We start from the raw sequence: 21,387 nt of genomic DNA, 5'->3' as shown, positions 1-21,387 counted from the left end.
TCAAACATCACATACAAAAGACAATATTAAAGAGCTGACTTTCCACCAAAATCCAGACATAATCTGTTTGTAGTTAGTTGAGAAACTGAAGCCTCAGGTTCAGGTTTTATCTACTTCTTTCTGTTTGTTACAAGCAAATCTGTTATAATATGAAAAACGGCTGGTACTGGTATATATATTACAATATATATACCAGTACCAGCCGTTTTTCATATGGTATATATATATTTAGTAGTATGAGGAAATTAACTGCAAAACTCCATCGTTCCACAGGGTGGAGCTGCAACAGAAAGCAAAGCAGAAACATCTATTTAAATGTGTTAATCTACAGTTCTGTTGTCATAAACAGAACTGATCTGCAGAGGCACTTTGGGTTCAGAATATATGAATGAATGAAGACAAAGTGAAACCCAGGTCCAGGTGGAGGAGGTGGTTGAGTGTGGAGCAGAAGGAGTGGAGGAGTCTCAGTGTGTCTGCAGAGACTGTGCAGAAGGACAGAGTCCAGATACACTGATGATACTCTGTCAGGTCCAGAGGAACACACAGGGACGATGGTGGTTAGAGATCACCACTTCCATCTCTTCAATCTGATGAGAGAAGAAGACAACAGAAGTCATCCATCAGTGTTTACAGAGACTCCCAAGAAAACATAATCCAGACTAAAATTAACACAGTTTAAACTGCCAGATGCAGGAAGGACAGCTGGCAAAAAGATCACTGACTGTGTGAATGTGTAAATTAACAGGAATTTAATATCACTGCCACATCTAGAGCACCAGAGATCTGACTAGAACTAATTACATGTGTGTTCCATTAAATCAATGTGTTGATTAGATGTGTTCTTACAGAATAACGAACTAGCGTTAACTCGTTATTATTGCGTTAACTTTGACAGCCCGACTAAATATGGAGTCTTTTTGGACAAGGAGATCAAACAGAGCGTTTCAGACAGAGGGTGTAAAGAGGTGCTGCAGCACAGCCGCTAGAAGAAAAGTAAAGTAAAGTGTTTGAACATTAAAGCATGTAAACATGTTCTAGTAGAAACCTAAAATACAAGTATGAACCTGAACATCAGCCTGATAGGTCCTCTTTAAAGGTCCTACATGTTCATACACAGACTGAACAGTAAAACCTCAGCTGTGATTACTGGACTTCAGCAGAGGTTCTGGTCTGTATAAAGACCACATGGTTACTAAATGTAACCATGGTTCTATGATGGTTCTATCTCTCAATGAGAGAACATACACTTTCTGATCAGATTTGATGGTACGACAGTTTGATGGATGAGGACCACTGTCTCTATACATGATGTGATGCTGTCAGCTGTAATCCAGCTTTATTTCCTGGAGACATGAACACAACAACATCTTCTTCACATCGATTCAAACACATGATCACAACAAGCTTCTGGCTGATCTGATTGGTTAACTGTTCTCTCTCTGTGTGTCACTGTTCTCCTCTCACAGCTTAACGGAGGAAACACATCACAACAATACTGCTGAAACCAGCATGGACCGACTCCGACCCTCTACTGACCTCAGAGTCTCCAGTCTACAGTGTGGACTCTCCACCAGATCAGACAGCTGCTTCACATCTGAATCCTTCAGGTAGTTGTCTCTCAGATCCAGCTCTCTCAGATGGGAGGGGTTGGACTTCAGAGCTGAGGCCAGAGAAGCACAGCTGATCTCTGACAACCTGCAGCGACTCAATCTGAATAAAGAATAAATGATGTAAGTTTAGAAGACAACGTTCCTGCTTGAAATCATTCAATGTTTAATAATGTGTTCAGAGCTGAAGAAGGTTTAGAACGTAGAAGTTTAGAAAATGTAAACTCCAAACACCTGGAGCCAACAGGATGCAGGTTAAACAGTGAAACAGAGCTCTCATTAATATTAATGACAACATGCTACTACTTCAATAAAGACGTAGTGACTTCACCTCTTAAACTCTGACAGCTCCACCAGTGGATTCATCGATACAAACTCATGTTGAGCAGCCAAACACAAATAAAAACCACAGAAACTGATTCACGATTAAACTCAAGATCACGAAGTTTATAATGATGTCAAATATGTCAGGATGGATTTTGGGGAAATGTTAACAAAAGATATATAAGATAAGACATCTACAATATATATTTTAGGAATAGTGGGAGTCAAAAAAATCAAACATCTTTAGTTTAAACTCTTCAGTCAGTATAAGCATCATATAGCTTCATATTTGTTTTAGAAAAAGCAACTACTGAATATATTTGTTATTGTCAGATAGTTGAAATAGAGATTATTTATTTATTCTTCATACTCGAGTATTTTTTATTATCATTTCTTGGAAAAAAAGAAAGAGTTGTGATATATGAAGGTTTTAAATGTGTAGCTTAACATAGCTCTGCTACAGTCAATGGACTAAACCACTGAAGAAGAAAATGGACTTTAGCATTAAGCTACTCAGTGTGGATCAGTATAATATCAGCCTTATGTCTGCAGTTTAGTGTCACCACAACTTTCACGTCATATTAATCTCAGTACGCAAGTAATAAATGGTGTCTGACCTCAGAGTCTCCAGTCTACAGTGTGGACTCTCCAGAAAACCACACAGCTGCTTCACTCCTGAATCCTTCAGCTCGTTGTAGCTCAGATCCAGCTCTCTCAGATGGGAGGGGTTGGACTTCAGAGCTAAGGCCAGAGAAGCACAGCTGATCTCTGACAAACTGCACCACCTCAATCTGAATGAGGAATAAATGATGAAGATAAAAATGACTTTATAATCCAATCAGATGTGTTCAGGTTTTAAATGTGTAGCTCAACATCACTATGTCCTAATCAATGATCTTTTCCCTAAAATGAGTAGAGTGACTTTGTCATTGTGTTATTGTGGATCATCATAATGTCAGCCTTCTACAGACATCATCCAGATGTCACCACAACATTCATACACCTGTTCATGTCAACACACATCAATAACATGCTGCTGATCTCTGTGTTCATCTATGTGTGTGTGCTGAAGGATCAATATCGATGATCAGACATTATTTGTGGAACACGTTGAAACAATCAGAAACCAGAGAAATATTTCTACTTCATGAAGTAAACTTGATCAATTCAGAACAAATATTCAGGGTTCCTACACATTTTACATTCCAGACTTTTCCAGACTTCTCTGTAGATTTTTCAGACCATATTTGACTCTGTGACTCGGGGTTCAGAGGACGCTGTGACGAGACTACAGTGCTTGAGGCAGCTCTGTAGGAGTGTGCGTTCAGTCAGAGCCTACTCCTTTTGTTGCTTTCAACGACATCAAGCTCTCTCTGGCCCGCGCTCTCTCACACAGTAGTAAACATTGTGGCTGCACCGGCTGCTCTAAACACCATGAAAAACACTCTGCTTGTAGGATCTATTTATTTTAGAAGATTCTGAATTTGATATCTTAGAAAGCAGAATAGGGGCAACAGTCTGGAAACAGAAATGTTTTTCCATTCTCTCTTTTCTTTTTTCCATACTCATCCAGACCTGGAAATTACTAAAATCAAATTCCATACTTCTCCATACTGCGTAGGAACCCTGAATATTAGTTGAGAGGATCTTCTGTATCCAGATGTGACCATTTACCAACAATGATCAACATTCATTTACTTTAACAACTAACAGTGGACATTTTCTACACTTTCTTTAAGAAACACAAGTCTTTTGCTTGATAATGTAATGAACCAGGGCTGGGTTTGTTACTTTATAACAGATGGAACAGGCGACAGATGGATCTTTAACAGGTTTATTTGGAAAGATAAATAGTTAAAATGTTAACGTTACAAATATAACGTGTGCAAACACGCTTTAAAAACAGATGCGCGTACAGCTGGCGGTACCGTGAGGTGGTCGGCTCATTATTAACACGGTGTGTTTCCATGTAAGGAATCCCCGGATGTCTCTCTCATTCAGCAGCCTTGTTATGTTTGTTTAACATTACGCTACGCTGTCTCTCACTGTCCCGTCATCTACCGCTTTTTTCTTCCTCGCACCTCAAAATCTCGCCACATGTCCGTGTTGTTCTCGTCCGTCGTTCACCTCCGGTGTGTCTGAAAACATTCCTGCTGCCGTCCCGCTGTTTGTTCATGAGCCACGGCGACCTGTGACCTGTGACAGTTACGTCACGGACTGAGCGCCCTCATTTGCAACCAAATAGGTTTGTCCCGCCCCGTTTGTTAGCGACCCTGGTCCGTGAAATTCACATCGAAATCGACCCTGGTCCAACCCTGGTCTGACCGCTGTTGTTGCCTGTTGGGCTGCAGTTTGCCATGTTATGATTTGAGCATATTGTTTTATGCTAAATGCAGTACCTGTGAGGGTTTCTGGACAATATCTGTCATTGTTTAATGTTGTTAATTGATTTACAATAATAAATATATACATACAGTTGTATAAAGCAGCATATTTGTCCACTCCCATGTTGATAAGAGGATTAAATACTTGACAAATCTCCCTTTAAGGTACATTTTGAACAGATAAAAAAAGTAAATAATTAGCGGTTAATCGTGATTAAATATTTTAATGGATTGACAGCCCTAGTAATATCGTGATATGGCATAAGTGTTGTCTCTTCCTGGTTTTAAAGGCTACATTACAGTAAAGTGATGTCATTTTCTGAACTTACCAGACTGTTCTAGCTGTTCTATTATTGGTCATTTACACAAAAAAATATTGTGATATTTGATTTTCTCCAAGTCACCCAGCCCTAATACATCTAACTCAGACTGCTGAAGCCTCTGATTAGTTTAAGATCAACTTTACAGGTCATTTTACACAGAACAAGACTGTGGATTTAGTCCTCAACCTCATTTGGTTTTTGATGCAATCTAAATGTCTGCAGCTTCAAATAATTAGACAATGCTGACATGAAAACAGATCACAGTTAGATCTGCTGTCAAAAAGAACGTGGGAATAACTTAGAACCATAGAAACCTCTGATTTGATGGTGTGGTTCATAATCATCACTTGTGTGCCTTTAAGTTGGTGCAATACGTGTTTATTGAAGAGTGCTGCACCTTTAGACATGTTCAAATAGAGTGCTGCAGGAATGAGTCCTAAAACCCAGAGTCAGCATTTTATCACTTCCTGATCCCTCGTCGGGAAGTCACTGGGTTGTTTCAATGGGTTTTTAGTTAGATGCCTGAAATAAGGTCTGTAGTTAAAGGTCCAGTGTGTAGGATCTGGAGGTATCTAGTGGTGAGGTGAGGAGATTACAACCAACTGAAGCCTCTCCTGTGTGCCAAGCGTGTTGGAGAGCTACGATGGCCGACGTGAAAACGTGAAAGTCCCTCTCTAGAGCCATCTGGAGCAGAGCCAGTGTGTAGAGAGTGTGTGTACAAACTACATAAGCTACAGTCAGTGAACTGACCTCAGAGTCTCCAGTCTACAGTTTGGACTCTCCAGTGCAGCAGAAAGCAGCTTCACTCCAGAATCCTTCAGGTAGGTGTCACTCAGCTCCAGCTCTCTCAGATGGGAGGGGTCGGACTTCAGAGCTGAGGCCACAACTTCACAGTGAGTATCTGAGATCAGACAGTCAGAAAGTCTGTGATGACACAAAAATTACAAAATACGTCATTATGAAAGAGAACAGTTTATATTTACTTCATGCATTTGATGACAGTTTGATATAAACTTCTTTAATCAACATTTACTCCTCACATCAGTGGTTCAGCTAATCTTATCTCACTGTTTGACATGAAACAATAATTCTCATCACTCTCTCTCAAACCTGCAGACTTTTAATCTTTGTTTTTCTTTAATCTTGCAGATGAAGAGAGAGAACATGTAGTTACATTGAGGCTTCCCTAATGTCCAGTCTGTCAGTGTGATCTGATTCCAGGTCTGTCTCCACAAAGTTAGCATGAGGCCTTCTTGATTAGAAAAGCATTTTTAGGGCGCCTGGGTTAGCTCAGTTGGTAGAGCGGGCGCCCATGTAACAAGGCTTGGTCCTGACCGCGGCGGCCCGGGTTCGGATCCGACCTGTGGCCCTTTCCGCATCCACTCTCTCTCTCTCCCCCCTTTCCAAGACTCTATCCTCTCAATAAAAATGGAAAATGCCCCCAAAAAAATAACTTTAAAAAAAAAAAAAAAAAAAAAAGCATTTTTAAAACTCAGTGAATAAGTAATAATAATACAGTTGATAAAGATGACCTCTCTTTGCTAGCTACATGCTGCTTTCAGGTTCACATCCATAAATGGGAAAATTCAGTGACTGCTGCCAAACGGTAGAGAAATGAAACAAATCTCGTAATAATATTAGACCTGTACATAATTAAACATTCATATAACTAGATATTTTGATGACTGCATGGCGTTTTGTCATTAACACTCTTTTCTGAGATTCAAACATATTCAGCTCACAAACACAATGAATGAACCAATGAGGTTGCATTATTTTCAACATAATGACATCAGAAAGATGATATCAGTGTATCAGCATTAAAAACATAACACTGATCTTTGGTTTGTATAAGATCTCTTAAAAAGTCTGAATTCTACCATTCTGCTGTTATATATTCATCAGACTGCTGTTATTGGTGGAAGCTGTGTATTTCCTGTTACTACTCTTCTCTACAGCAACAAGAGAGAGAAACACCTGAGTTTCCTTCTGTGAGTAACAGAATAAAAGGAAAGACTTCAAAACAAGATGATGGAACACAACTTGAATTCATTAGCAATAAAAAGCACCATTACTCGATTCAACACACTCAGGGGTTTTACAACGACAGTCTTTGTCTCGTATGACCAGTAGTTCACGGTGGCTAATGCTAGAGTTGGGTCGATTCCGGTCTATGAGCTTAAACCGGTTTGATTTTATGCTAACCGCCGGAACCGACAGTGCTAAATCCAGCCTGTATTGCATTACTAATAAGCAACATGACAACGTGATTAACGTAATATTATGATATAATGTTGGTGTATAAACAAGAAGAGGTTTGTTTACTAGGAAGTTCATGTGTTTTTTGGGGTGATGAGACGAGACATGGCAGAGCTGGTCTCAAAGAAAACTAAAACTGCAGCAACATGGCAACAGTTTGGATTTGAAGCCAACGAAAGAGATGAGGCAAAAACACACGAGGTAAGGTGTAATGTGGTGCAAGGCCTATTGAAAGCAAACCCCAGCACCAGGGCTCTGATCCCAGGACCGCCCCGACTCCCCGCCGGATCAGCAATCAGCGATTTTTACCTCCGAGGTTTTGTTTTCACCGGCGTTGGATGATGTCTGTCTGTCTGTCTGTCTGTCTGAGCATTAAGACCTCAGGGTATAACACATGTGCAGTGTGACTGATAACGCGTCGATGACGCATGACCCCGCCTCCTTCTGAGAGCAGAGAGATACATGAGTGGATGTGTGTGCGGGAGCTGCTGGCCGTCCGCGGTGAGAAAGAAAAAAGCGGTAGATGACGGGATGAGAGACAAGGTAGTGTAACGTTATACAGACATAACAAGACTGCTGAATGACAGAGGCATCCGCCGATACGTTACATGGAAACACACCGTGTTAATAATAAGCCGACCACCTCACGGTACCGCCAGCTGTGAGCTGTGATCTGTTTTTAAAGTCAGGCACCTTGGCAGAGTGCCATTCTAGTTTCATTTGTTTTACCAGGTTCACATGTCGTCTCCATCACCCAAAAAGATAAATAAGAAAAAACTGTAAAATGTAACAATTATTAGAAATAAATAGAATAAGTGTTCATTAACTTGACAGCTAGAAACACAAACTACTGAAACATTTTGAACTCAACATTTGAAACAGCTCAAGAACTTCTGTGTCTAAATACAACTGACATATTTATGTAATAAACACGTGGAACATTTATAAGAATATTAAATTTTAAGAATAATTTTATAGTGTGTATATTTGAAGAACTAAACTAGTAATCTACACTGATCTATAAATTTAATCACATCTGGACTTACAGAGCTTTTCTGCAGTTCCTCACAGCTGGAATCAGTCTCAGTCGTCCCTCCTTTGTTGTGTTGTACTTCTTCAGGTCCAACTCATCCAGAACCTCCTCTGACATCTGCAGCATGTAGGCCAGAGCTGAGCAGTGGATCATAGAGAGTTTCTTCTTTGATCTGTTCTCTGACTTCAGGAACTCTTGGATCTCCTGATGTACCGAGTGGTCGTTCATCTCCGTCAGACAGTGGAAGATGTTGATGCTTCTGTCAGGAGAGATTTTGGTCCTCTTCTTCTTCAGGTTGTTGATGGCTCTCTGGATGATTTCTGGACTGTTGTCTGTCTGACCCAGCAGACCTCCTAAGAGTCTCTGGTTGGACTTCAGAGAAAGGCCATGAAGGAAGCGAACAAACAAGTCCAGGTGGCCATTTTTACTTTCAAGGGATTTCTCCATGGCTCTCCTCAGGAAGTCATCCAGGGTTGAATGAACATATCCTCTTCCCAGGAAGTCCTCCAGTACCTCTGTGTTGCTGTCTGTGTTGCTGTTTGTGTAACAGTGGAACATGTAGACTGCAGCCAGAAACTCCTGAACGCTCAGGTGAACAAAGCAGTAGACTGTTTTCTGGAAGATCACACACTCTCTTTTGAAGATCTCTGTACAAACTCCTGAGTACACCGAGGCCTCTGTGACATCCAGACCACACCGCTCCAGGTCTTCTTGGTAGAACATGATGTTTCCTTTCTCCAGCTGTTCAAACGCCAGCCTCCCCAGCTTCAGAAGAACTTCCCCGTCAGCCTCCGTCAGCTCCTGTGGACTCGTCTCATGTCCCTCACCGTACTTCTGCTTCTTCCTCTTTGTCTGAACCAACAGGAAGTGTGAGTACAGGTCAGTCAGGGTCTTGGGCAGCTCTCCTCTCTGGTCTGTAGTCAACATGTGGTCCAGAACTGTAGCAGTGATCCAGCAGAAGACTGGGATTAGACACATGATGTGGAGGCTCCTGGATGTCTTGATGTGTGAGATGATTCTGCTGGACAGCTCTTCATCACTGACTCTCCTCCTGAAGTACTCCTCCTTCTGGGCGTCAGTGAAGCCTCGTACTTCTGTTACCCTGTCAACACATGCAGGAGGGATCTGATTGGCCGCTGCAGGTCGGGAAGTTATCCAGACGAGAGCTGAGGGAAGCAGATTCCCCTCAATGAGGTTTGTCAACAGCACGTTGACTGATGACTTCTGGGTGACATCAGACACAACCTCGTTGTTGTGGAAATCCAGTGAAAGTCTGCTTTCATCCAGGCCGTCAAAGATGAACAGAACTTTACAGACAGCGAGCTTCTCTGCTGTGACCTTCTGTAATGTTGGATAGAAAACATGGAGCAGCATGAGAAGACTGTACTGCTCATCTCTGATCAAGTTCAGCTCCCTGAACGAAAGCAGAACCACCAGACTGACATCTTGGTTTTCCAAGCCCTCTGCCCAGTCCAGAGTGAACTTCTGCACTGAGAAGGTTTTTCCAACGCCAGCGACGCCGTTCGTCAGAACAACTCTGATGTGTCCCTGTTGGTCTGGTAAGGCTTTAAAGATGTCCTGGCACTTGATTGGAGCGTCATGGAGGGTGTTCTTCTTGGAAGCTGTCTCAAGCTGCCTCACCTCATGTTGGGTATTGACCTCTTCACTCTGTCCCTCTGTGATGTAGAGCTCAGTGTAGATCCTGTTGAGGAGGGTTCCACTTCCTGTTTCATCACTTCCTTCAGTCACACATTCACATCTCCTCCTCAGACTGATCTTATGTTCATCTACAACCTCCTGCAGACCTCTATCTGCTGAAAGAGAAGGAAACAAGTAAAACAAATAAAGAAAATGTGACAATCTGCTTATTATGTTCATTGCCAATATTGAAGTGATCAATATAAAGTAAATAAAAAGCAGTAAAGGTTAAACAGTCTAGTTTTTGTGGAAGCATCAGAAATGCTCCTTTTTCTCTCAGTCGGTGTACATGTTTGATTGACAGCAGAGGAGGCGGAGCCTCAGCTGTCCGTCTGCAGCTCTTCATCTAAACAGCTCACTGTGGCTGTTCCTTCCTCACTGTAATATTTAAAACTCATCCACTCATCAAATAAAAAAGTTCCTGGGACTTTTTAGTCCTACTACTTTTAAGGAATAAAAGGTTCCTTCAGTCCACTGTTGTCTGTTTCCACTATGGTTTAAAGACCTGTGAAGATTCAGCAAATTAGTCCTCTGATGTATGAAAAAGCAACATGACATGTGACGAGAGCTGTTGGTGGTTGCAGTAGTAAACACACTCTGCAGTCTGCCGTTCAGTGTGTCGTCAGTTTCATCTAAAAAACACGCTGGAAAAATATAAACATTAGGTTTAATCTCACTGTGACGACATTTACTGCACGTTGGACGTAATGAATGAAATGCAGAGGAGGAAAGTAAAACTAAAAGCGTCCGTCTCCATGTTGAGTATTTGAGGGTTATTTATTTCTGCTTTAGAACATTAACGCCGTGAAACAAACAGAAAATAACATTTATTTTTCTCATTCACAACACCGTCACACTACGTCTCTGTCTCTCTTCTACTGATCGCCCTCTCGCTCGTGCTGTCTCTCTTGTTTTCTCTGTCTTTTTGGCTGGACCGCAGACGGCCAGCCCTACAACCGTGAAAGTCTGTCACTGAGTGATGAAGTTACACGATTGGTCGCTTGAGTGTCTGAGTTTCCTCATTGACCTCTGGACCGTACGTCAACGTTGGTGTATGTATATATGTCTATGGCTTGAACGGCCAGTTGAGTGGAGCAGTGCGTCCCCTAGTGTCCTCGCAGGACCTGGTGGGACTTTTATGACTTTTTATGTATTAAAAGAACAAGTAGTGTTTCAGACATTGAGACGTCAGCAGACAGATGTAGAGTCTTACTTTGTACAGTGCTGGTCTGACCGGCTGGCTGCAGTCCAGCTCTGGTTCTGGATCTTTGTCCACACTGGGGACAGGAGGAGTCTCCTGATGAAGCAGACTGGTCCCAGTATGAGGTGATGCACTGTCTGCAGAACCAGTGTCCACAGCTGGTAGAGACTGGATCCTTCAGGACGTCCTGACACAAAGCACAGCAGGACAGCTGCTCCTCCACAGAGACATCACTCCTCTTCCTCTTCCTGTGAAGACATGTCTTTATAACTAAAAGGCTTTGTTGATTGGCCGACACTGTCTCAAAGCTCAGATGGTCACAGGAACAGTTAAAGTGTTGTTACTTTTCTGTTTGAATTCAGCATTCAGTGTGCAGTGTTCATTGTGCTTCTCCTTCTCCTTCTACTTCTCCTGATGACAGTGTTCTTTTTATTTCAACTCTCCTGCTTTCATAAACACTAATGAGCTGAATTTTACTATCTGGCTGTCTTATTAACCTCTTAACAATCCGACATACGATATTCTGTCTTTCAGAGGTTGTAGCGACTCAGTTTTAAAGCTAGAGTGAAGATACTGGTAACATGAAACTATAGAGAACCTAAAGATCCATTGGTACCAACCATGTCATGCTAGCTTGTCTGGAAGAACGCTCTGACTTGAAGATATGTGAATGTAAATGGGTTCTATGGGTACCCACGAGTCTCCCCTTTACAGACATGCACACTTTATGATAATCACATGTCATAGTCAAGTCAGCACACTGAGAGCTGTTGTTGCACGTTGGGTTTCAGAGCGGTCCCGCCTCCGTGGCTGTCCTACAGAGGGGTCGTCCTCCAGAGGGGTCCCGCCTCCGTCCTCCAGAGGGGTCGTCCTCCTGAGCAGTTTCTCCTGTCTGTCCTGTCCCCGGGTCGTGCACCTGAGTTTTCCTGCCCCGTCCCTGTTCAGCGCCCGGCCGCCTGCCCCTTAATCCCTCCTACGGACTCCCTCCAACCACCCTGATGGAGTTCATAGACTCTGTTTTAGGGAGAGGGGGGTACTGTCATGGTCTTGGGTTTTGGTTGTAGTTTGTTTTCTGTTTTAATTTGTAGGTTCAACACTTTCTACAGCTACTTCACAGTGAAAGTCCTCCATTAAAGAGAGCTGATCATGTTCTTAACAGTCTCACGGTCACTTTGGGCAGCTTAGCTTGAGTTAGTTAGGTTTGAACTGAGATTAGAAGTGATCTAAATAGTGTGATAGACCAGCAGTCTAAGACACACAGTATGTAACAGTGGTGTCTCTGGTTCAAATCCAGATGGTTTACATTTATTTTTATGTCATTCTGTTTTCTGTCACTTTCTACTGTCAACTATCAAATGAATGTAATTCAAATATTCTAAAAACAGAAGTGGTCCAAATTTACATTACTGCCCCTTTTTGTATGAGCAGATAACTTTAACATCACTACTGCCCAGGGATGTTTGTTCTTGACCTTAAGGAACAACATATGGTGGAGAAAATCTAAGGTCAAAGGTCCACTTACTAATGATCCAAAACTTTCAACTGCAAGCTCTGAATCTTTAGTAAGTGAGCTTAAATTCCCTTCACCATATTCTACATCAGTAGTTAGTTAAAGAACAAACTCAAACATTCAACTCGCGTTAGTTTGGATCAGAAAGTCACACAATAACACAAACTAACTAACTGATAGAAGCAGCAGTAGAGCAGCAACTCCTGTGTTCTGAGAGGGAAATTACTGCTTTTGTGAATGAAGTCTGGTGGCTCTGAAGAGAGTGATATAACTACCTGGTCTCTATTGCTCTGGTCTATCATGTCCTCTCTATTGCTCTGGTCTATCATGACCTCTGTATTGCTCTGGTCTATCATGTCCTTTCTATTGCTCTGGTCTATCATGACCTCTGTATTGCTCTGGTCTATCATGACCTCTCTATTGCTCTGGTCTATCATGTCCTTTCTATTGCTCTGGTCTATCATGACCTCTGTATTGCTCTGGTCTATCATGTCCTCTCTATTGCTCTGGTCTATCATGACCTCTCTATTGCTCTGGTCTATCGTGACCTCTCTATTGCTCTGGTCTATCGTGACCTCTCTATTGCTCTGGTCTATCATGTCCTCTCTATTGCTCTGGTCTATCATGTCCTTTCTATTGCTCTGGTCTATCATGACCTCTATTGCTCTGGTCTATCGTGACCTCTCTATTGCTCTGGTCTATCATGTCCTCTCTATTGCTCTGGTCTATCATGTCCTCTCTATTGCTCTGGTCTATCATGACGTTTCTATTGCTCTGGTCTATCGTGACCTCTCTATTGCTCTGGTCTATCATGACGTTTCTATTGCTCTGTTCTATCATGACCTCTCTATTGCTCTGGTCTATCATGATGTTTCTACTGCTCTGGTCTATCATGACCTCTCTATTGCTCTGGTCTATCGTGACCTCTCTATTGCTCTGGTCTATCGTGACCTCTCTATTGCTCTGGTCTATCATGTCCTCTCTATTGCTCTGGTCTATCATGTCCTCTCTATTGCTCTGGTCTATCATGACCTCTCTATTGCTCTGGTCTATCATGTCCTCTCTATTGCTCTGGTCTATCATGTCCTCTCTATTGCTCTGGTCTATCATGTCCTCTCTATTGCTCTGGTCTATCATGACCTCTCTATTCTCGAGGTAAATCTCCCGTCCACAGCTGCTTTACCTCTCCATCAGACAGCCCTTTCTGACGGGGAACTGAAGCTGTTATATCGCTCTCTTCAAAGCCACCAGACTCCATTCACAAAAGCAGTAATTTTACTTCCCAGAACACGGGAGTATACGTACAACCCCACTTCAAAGAAGCTGTCATAACAGCTGATTTTAGGAGAAGTCAAACCAACACAGTATTTTGAGGACAAATGTGAGAAAATGAATTACACATTTGAAGCTCATTCTTTCATATTTTGAATAGTTGTAAATCTTTACAGCGACTTCAACGTTCGGGCAGAAATATGAATATTTTCTTGAAGTGTAAATTGTGAAATGGAGGTTCTCAGGTGTTTTGTTACAGAAATACAATCAGTAGTTTGTGGCTCTAAAACCCAGACTAAGATCCATCTTAGTTTGAAACAGTATCTGCATCAGGAATATAAATCTGTTAGCAGAACATTTAGTCTTCATCCTCAATGCATCATCATCCATCAGGTCAGTGCACAGTAGAAACAGTCTCTTACTTTGTGTCTGAGGGTCGAGGGTCGTTACTGAAGTATGGAGGAGTCATTCTGGACCAGTCACTCTTCATAGACAGACAGCTGGGTACTGGAGACTCTGCTCTCTGTCTGAACTGAACTCTGCAAACACCAATATGATTTTATTCACATCACATGAATCCTTGATAAATTCTCTGATGACAAAGACATTTCAGTTTCTAAATACACAAACTACTGCTACTGTCAATAATGTGGTTTAAAGTTTGTATTAGTCCTCTTAGATTACAGCTGTTCTGGGTGACTGACAGCTGTCACAGATACGAAGAGGAAGAATGCACAAATTCATTTTCTTTGTGTCACCAACAGTGTGTTAAACTTCACTTAGTAAATACATTTAGTAGAAATTTAATATATAAACACACAATCAACTAAATCATGGCATTGGCATGGCATCACTTTGTTTTATATCATTCTGTATCTTCCCAGTGGTGTTCCTTATGTATTCAAATCTGAACTCTACGTACGTATGTTTTAGAGTCAAAATCCTGTTTTCCCTTCAAGACCTTCTAAAAACTTTCTCCCACGTGACCTGACGTAGGTTTCTACATGATGACACTGCTACATGTACAGTATATAGACATCCTTATAGTCAGTGTATTAATACAGTATATATACATCCTTATAGTCAGTGTATTAATACAGTAACTTAGATGGTGGTCTGCGTGCTCCCAGTCAGGAGAAGCAGACAGGAGTACCGGCAGGAAGCTAAGTGATGTACTGCTGTGGACGCCACGTTAATACAGATCAGAAAGTCACACAATAACACTAACTAACTAACCGATGGATGCAGCAGTAGACCAGCTACTCCTGTGTTCTGAGAGGGAAAGTTACTGGTTTTGTGAATGGAGTCTGGTGGCTCTGAAGACACTGATATAACGGCTTCAGTTCCCGTCAGAAAGGGCTGTCTGATGGAGAGGTAAAGCAGAGAAAATAAGTCTAAATATAGCGTACACCTAAACAAATATATATATATATATATATATATATATATACACATTTTTTTAGATGGCTAAAATACCTTTTTCTGCTGCTCCCGTCCACAGCTGCTTTACCTCTCCATCAGACAGCCCTTTCTGACGGGGAACTTAAGCTGTTATATCGCTCTCTTCAAAGCCACCAGACTCCATTCACAAAAGCAGTAATTTTACTTCCCAGAACACGGGAGTATACGTACAACCCCACTTCAAAGAAGCTGTCTTAACAGCTGATTTTAGGAGAAGTCAAACCAACACAGTATTTTGAGGACTAATGTGAGAAAATGAATTACACATCTGAAGCACATTCTTTCACATTTTGAATAGTTGTAAATCTTTACAGCGACTTCAACGTTCAGGCAGAAATATGAATATTTTCTTGAAGTGTAAATTGTGAAATGGAGGTTCTCAGGTGTTTTGTTACAGAAATACAATCAGTAGTTTGTGGCTCTAAAACCCAGACTAAGATCCATCTTAGTTTGAAACAGTATCTGCACTAATAGTTCTGCATCAGGAATCTAAATCTGTTAGCAGAACATTTAGTCTTCATCCTCAATGCATCATCATCCATCAGGTCAGTGCACAGTAGAAACAGTCTCTTACTTTGTGTCTGAGGGTCGAGGGTCGTTACTGAAGTATGGAGGAGTCATTCTGGACCAGTCACTCTTCATAGACAGACAGCTGGGTACTGGAGACTCTGCTCTCTGTCTGAACTGAACTCTGCAAACACCAATATGATTTTATTCACATCACATGAATCCTTGATAAATTCTCTGATGACAAAGACATTTCAGTTTCTAAATACACAAACTACTGCTACTGTCAATAATGTGGTTTAAAGTTTGTATTAGTCCTCTTAGATTACAGATGTTCTGGGTGACTGACAGCTGTCACAGATACGAAGAGGAAGAATGCACAAATTCATTCTCTTTGTGTCACCAACAGTGTGTTAAACTTCACTTAGTAAATACATTTTAGTAGAAATTTTATATACAAACACACAATCAACTAAATCATGGCATTGGCATGGCATCACTTTGTTTTTATATCATTCTGTATCTTCCCAGTGGTGCTCCTGATGTATTCAAATCTGAACTCTACGTACGTATGTTTTAGAGTCAAAATCCTGTTTTCCCTTCAAGACCTTCTAAAAACTTTCTCCCACGTGACCTGACGTAGGTTTCTACATGATGACACTGCTACATATACAGTATATATACATCCTTATAGTCAGTGTATTGTGGATACACATCTGAAATCATGGCATTGGCATGGCATAACTTTGTTTAATATCATTCTGTATCTTCCCAGACGGTGAAGAAGAGAGCGAGTGAGAGAGAGTCGGTGTGTTGAGCTAATTCTTGTCTCATCTGTGGGCTGATAAACAGTAAATTCATCTAAACTGGGTTGAAAAACGATGCAATCTGGTTGCCGTGGTGATGAGTTACGCCTGAATATTAACCACATCTCCATTCTCTGTTTGAGGAAGAACGTTAACCAAAACACAGGAAGTAAAACTGTCTGGAGGGTGGGGGGGTTTAATTCTCTTTGTGTCAGGAAAAGTTTGTTCAACTTCAGTTAGCAAATACATTTTAGTAGAAATTTTAAAATAGAAACACAAAATCAACAGAAAACATGGTATTGGTAGAGGAAAGTGAAAATGAGTCCTATAAATGAGTTAGCAGCAGCTCTCTTACTTTGACTCTGAGGGTCCAGGTTCATTACTGAAGAATGGAGGTTCATGTTTAGACTGATCACTCTTCATAGACAGACAGCCAGAGACTAGAGACTCTGCTCTGTCCTCCTCCTCTTCCTCCTCTTCCTCCACACAGTCAATCATCTTCTGATCTGAAGTCAGTCTGAGAGGTTAAACAGGAAAGCTGACTGTGAACAGGAAACAAGTTTGTACAAGAGTCACAGGCAAGACTGAGAGAACAGGAAGTAACACAACCTCACACACACACACACACACACACACACACACACACACACACTAAAAACCCCCGGAACTCCACCAGAGGCCTGTACTACGAAGCAGGATTTGGCGGCGTTAGCGAGGTAACTTCAGGGTTAACTCTGGGTTTTCCGTACTACAAAGGTGGTTATGTTCCAGATAAGAGCTCAACTTATATAAAAGCACCTACTACTGACCAATCAGAGCTCAGTGCGGTGATTGTATGATAACATTACACACATTTGAGGAAGTTTAAGTCATAATCCAGACTAAAAACAACAGTTTAAACTGACAAATGCAGGAAGGACAGCTGGCTGCATGCTGTGGGTGTTTACCGCTTTGAATTGTATTTTTATATAAATGTTTTTACTTGCTCTTGAGTCCGTTTCACACCGCCTGAGACGGGGACCTAGCTGAAACAATATATACTGGAAAAACAAAGTTCGGAAACTTGTGTTTGGTGGATTATTTCTCTGTTGTTTCAATGCTAATTGGCATTGTATTTTACATCGTTGGAAAGCCTGTTTATTTACCTTCACAATGATGTCTAACTTGTAAGGATCATGCATTTGTGGGATGAGCAGCAGAGCTGATTATGTGGGGAGCGTCCAAGAAAAATTTGCCAAAATGCTCTGCCAATGGTAAACAGTGTATTCTCATCGCTACTAGGAAGCCTGCAATGACTGCCCTTCACCGTCAGACACGGACAATGGAACCTGAACATGTGGGGGAATGTCATGTTCAGTGATGAGTCCAGGTTCTGTCTGCGAAAGTCGGATGGCAGGGTGAAAGTATGGAGACGACGCGGAGAACGCTATGCTGATTGTTGCACCGATGGAGTAATAGCTTTTGGTGGGGGCAGTGTCATGGTGTTGGGCGGCATCTCCCTCACTGGCAAAACAAGGCTTGTCATCATTGAAGGCCATCTCAATGCAGGGAGATATCGGGATGCGATTCTGCAGCCAGTGGCGATCCCATATCTCCACAATCTGGCACCTAACTTCATCCTCCAAGAAACAACGCTCGCCCCCACAGAGCCAGGGTTATCACAGACTACCTCCACAATGTGGGAGTAGAGAGAATGGAACGGCCTGCCAAGAGTCCAGACCTCAACCCAATCCAACACTTGTGGGATCAGCTTGGGCGTGCTGTACGTGTTAGAGTGACCAACACAACCTCGCTGGCTGACCTGCAGTGAATCCTGGTTGAGGAATGGAACGCCATCCCACAGCAACGTGTGACCAGGTTGGTGACCAGCATGAGGAGGAGGTGCCAGGCTGTTGTGGCTACATATGGATCTTCCACCGCTACTGAGGCTCCGGGCGGTGTATTAAATGAATAAAGTTTAAAATAGCCAATATGTCTTGTTTGTTCCTTGTTACTGATAGAGAGTTCAATCATCCAATCCACCAAACAACTCAAAACAAGAGTCAATACCAAAAGGAGAATACACTGTTTACCATTGACGGAGCATTTTGGCAAATATTTCTTGGGCGCTCCCCACATAATCAGCTGTGCTGCTCATCCCACAAATGCATGACCCTTACAAGTTGAACATCATTGCGAAGGTAAATAAACAGGCTTTCCAACGATGTAAAATACAATGCCAATTAGCATTGTAACAACAGAGAAATAATCCACCAAACACAAGTTTACAACCTTTTTTTCCCAGTGTATATATATATATATATATATATATATATCATAGACGCCACACGTTACACACAGGGTAAAAAGAAGTGTAATCCATTCATCTATAACACTCCTAAAAGCTACTTATATTTAGACGACTAAAACTGACTTTTGAATGTTCTGTTAAAGGGACTATTGGTAATTTTCAGAATTGCTCGTTAACAGCGACACCTGTAACCGTTAAGTCAACGAAAGTCAGCGTCGAGCTCGCGCTTGCTTGCTCTAAATAGACATGAACGAGCATCGCTCAAAACAGTGAGGAGACACACGTCAGCTAAAAGCACAATATCACTCTATATTTCAGCTGCTTGGCAGTAATGTTAGCTGACCAGACGAAGGTCTCTCCATGAATCACTGCTGATCCTAGAGTTGACTTTTCCTGCCTCAGACTCCCGACCGCGGCCGGAGGGAACAGGGGAGACACCGGCACCCGGTCAGAGACGATAACGTTTCTCTCTGCGGAGCCCCGTCACAAGACACGGGAAACCTCTGTTGGTCTGGAGGAGCTGCAGCAGTTATTTCTGCTAAAGCGTCCCCTGTACATTCACTAGATATTCTCAGAGCTAAACTAACTCTTCTGCAGTGTGGAGTGAACGCACGTTCACGTCTAGAGGTGCAGCGCGCTCTGTCTGAGTGAAGGCGAGCAGGCAGAGGAGGAGGGTACAGCGGCTACACGCGAACGCGCATATGCGAGCGCGCATGTGTGACGACCCGCTACATTTATGCGCGTACAAAGTTACAAATAGTCCCTTTAAGTGTACGCTATATTTAGAATATTTTTTCTGCTTTACCTCGCCATCAGACAGCCCTTTCTGACGGGAACTGAAGCCGTTGTAACACACAACCTCTATCTCTCTCACACACACACACACACACACTCACCCCCACACGCAAACACACACGCAAACACACTCTCACACACACACACACACTCTCACACTAACACTAACACTCACGCTCACACACACAGTAAACAGTATACAGTATAATAAAACCACCCATGGATTAACACTCAACCTATTTCTGTTTTCAGTCGTCACATCTCTGTGCCGTTAACATAAAATGGAGTCTGGAATACGTAAATAAACTGGTCCCCTCTGTTCTCATCAAGGACTATAAAAGGAGTCTGGGTCACTGGTCTTGATGTGTCGGGGTATAACACATGTGCAGTGTAACTGAAGCTGCGCTCGTGCGTTGTGATTGGCTCGATTGCGGCGAGTGCAGAGCAGACTTTACTGCGCATGCGTTAAACCTTTAAAGATATGACGCATGAATCAGTATCCTTTTCACAGGCCTTGTTCTCTCCTCCTTCTCTCCATCTACAATAAATCAGCTGATTCCATCGTGACTCTCTGTGGCCCAATCCATGAGCCATCTGGATCACATGGTCAGCCATGTGATCCAGGCTCATGAGGTTCCTCCTCTCTCCATTTACAAGAAATCAGCTGATTTCTTGTAAATGGAGAGCACGGAAATAAATATCAGAATCAGAAATATTTTATTGATCACCCGGGCGGAAATTGAATTACGTTTTGCCCCCGTTCTTGAATATAAATATATAAAAATAGAGAAATCATAAGAAAATATAAATAAGAAATGCATATAACGACAGTGCAAATAATATAAATGCATGCATTTATAAAAATGCAAGAATAGTGTAAAATAAGAATATTAGTTTAAATATTCTGTATAAATAAATGCAGTGTTAATGTCAGTGAGATTATTGCACAGCTGAATTATTGCACAAAATTATTGCACTGTTGAAGATATAATAAATTATGGGGTTATAGCTCCTGATAGGGTTAAAAAATTATAAATATATGTTGTGTGTGTGTATATATATATATATATATATATATATACACATGTCTACCGTTTTCTAGACTGGACAAGGCTATATTTGATCCTAAATACAATCTACTTACTTTATGTTGTTGACGTCTATATGACAATAAAGTAGAATAAATTAAATGTTTATCACTTTGAGCAGTTTACAAGTAAATGTTTGTACTGGTAGTCGCACTCGCTGTTGGAGGGTTTTATAACCCACTTCCATTCCTCAGTGATTGGTTTGGAATGGCCTTTAATATGGCGGACCCTCCACGCGAACGCGTAAACGGAGTGGAAGTGTGTAGGGAGAGGGTGGAGGGGGGTGGTTTGGAATTGGGCCTGTGTGTGTTTTCACAGCCATTTAACATGATGTGGTCATAAGAATCTCTCTTGGCTTGAACAGGTTGAATGAACCAGTTTTAGTCTTCTTTAGGGGGGTACAGGAGGTCCAGCAGGTCAACAGTAGATGTCACATAGAAGTGGTGTACATCATCTGAAAGCTGGGAACCTGGAGATTAATTTGAGATGCAGCTCAGCACTGTGTGTCAAGTTCTTGTAGTCATTAATCTGAAATAAACATTAATTAATTCATTACAATAAATAGTGAAAGTGTATCAGGGTTTAGAACATTATGATAGAAGTATATGATGGTCATCCCCATGCTCCATTATGTCTCATACTGCACTGACTACAGGACCTGTGATACTCCTGTGATGCTGATGAGATTAGATAACAGGTGGTCGACACACACTGCATATACATTATTAAGTAGATATGCCCACAGTAATATTGCTGTACCAGATCCTCAGCTGTTCTTCCACTGTTTCACTTCCCTCTTGTTTCATACATTCCAGCAGGATGACATGAT

At 41.8% G+C, this 21,387-nt stretch overlaps 1 protein-coding gene across 6 annotated transcripts; it reads right to left on the bottom strand.

Annotated features, from left to right (window-relative positions):
• Nucleotides 1-217: 217 nt before the first annotated feature.
• On the bottom strand, nt 218-20,015 carry LOC141762848 (protein NLRC3-like). Of its 6 annotated transcripts, none has more exons than XM_074626932.1 (10): nt 19,707-20,015; nt 16,741-16,927; nt 15,647-15,763; nt 14,034-14,150; nt 10,842-11,077; nt 7,944-9,741; nt 5,389-5,562; nt 2,549-2,722; nt 1,537-1,710; nt 218-587 (listed from the first exon to the last, which is right to left on the bottom strand). In XM_074626932.1, exons 2-10 carry the CDS (start codon nt 16,881-16,883, stop codon nt 566-568), a joined length of 2,955 nt encoding a protein of 984 aa, XP_074483033.1. In that variant the 5' UTR covers nt 16,884-16,927; nt 19,707-20,015; the 3' UTR covers nt 218-565. The 6 variants fall into 6 exon arrangements, with proteins under 6 accessions (XP_074483033.1, XP_074483031.1, XP_074483032.1 ...); XM_074626930.1 differs by having other exon boundaries at nt 7,944-9,744; nt 19,707-20,006; XM_074626931.1 differs by having other exon boundaries at nt 7,944-9,744; nt 16,741-16,902; nt 19,707-20,006.
• Nucleotides 20,016-21,387: the final 1,372 nt, after the last annotated feature.

This window comes from Sebastes fasciatus, chromosome 24 (genome assembly GCF_043250625.1).
Source record: "Sebastes fasciatus isolate fSebFas1 chromosome 24, fSebFas1.pri, whole genome shotgun sequence".
NCBI lineage: Eukaryota > Metazoa > Chordata > Actinopteri > Perciformes > Sebastidae > Sebastes > Sebastes fasciatus.
Note: the sequence above shows the minus strand (reverse complement) of the source record. Positions and strands in the feature narration are given on the sequence as shown.

Excerpts from the sequence above, each read along its gene's own strand:
- LOC141762848 (XM_074626930.1), bottom strand. The coding sequence starts at position 16,883 with ATGATTGACTGTGTGGAGGAAGAGGAGGAAGAGGAGGAGGACAGAGCA. Across the intron at positions 14,151-15,646 it reads CCTCGACCCTCAGACACAAA|AGTTCAGTTCAGACAGAGAG; the intron begins GTAAGAGACTGT and ends TGGTGTTTGCAG. Across the intron at positions 2,723-5,388 it reads TGTAGACTGGAGACTCTGAG|ATTGAGGTGGTGCAGTTTGT; the intron begins GTCAGTTCACTG and ends TTCCTCATTCAG.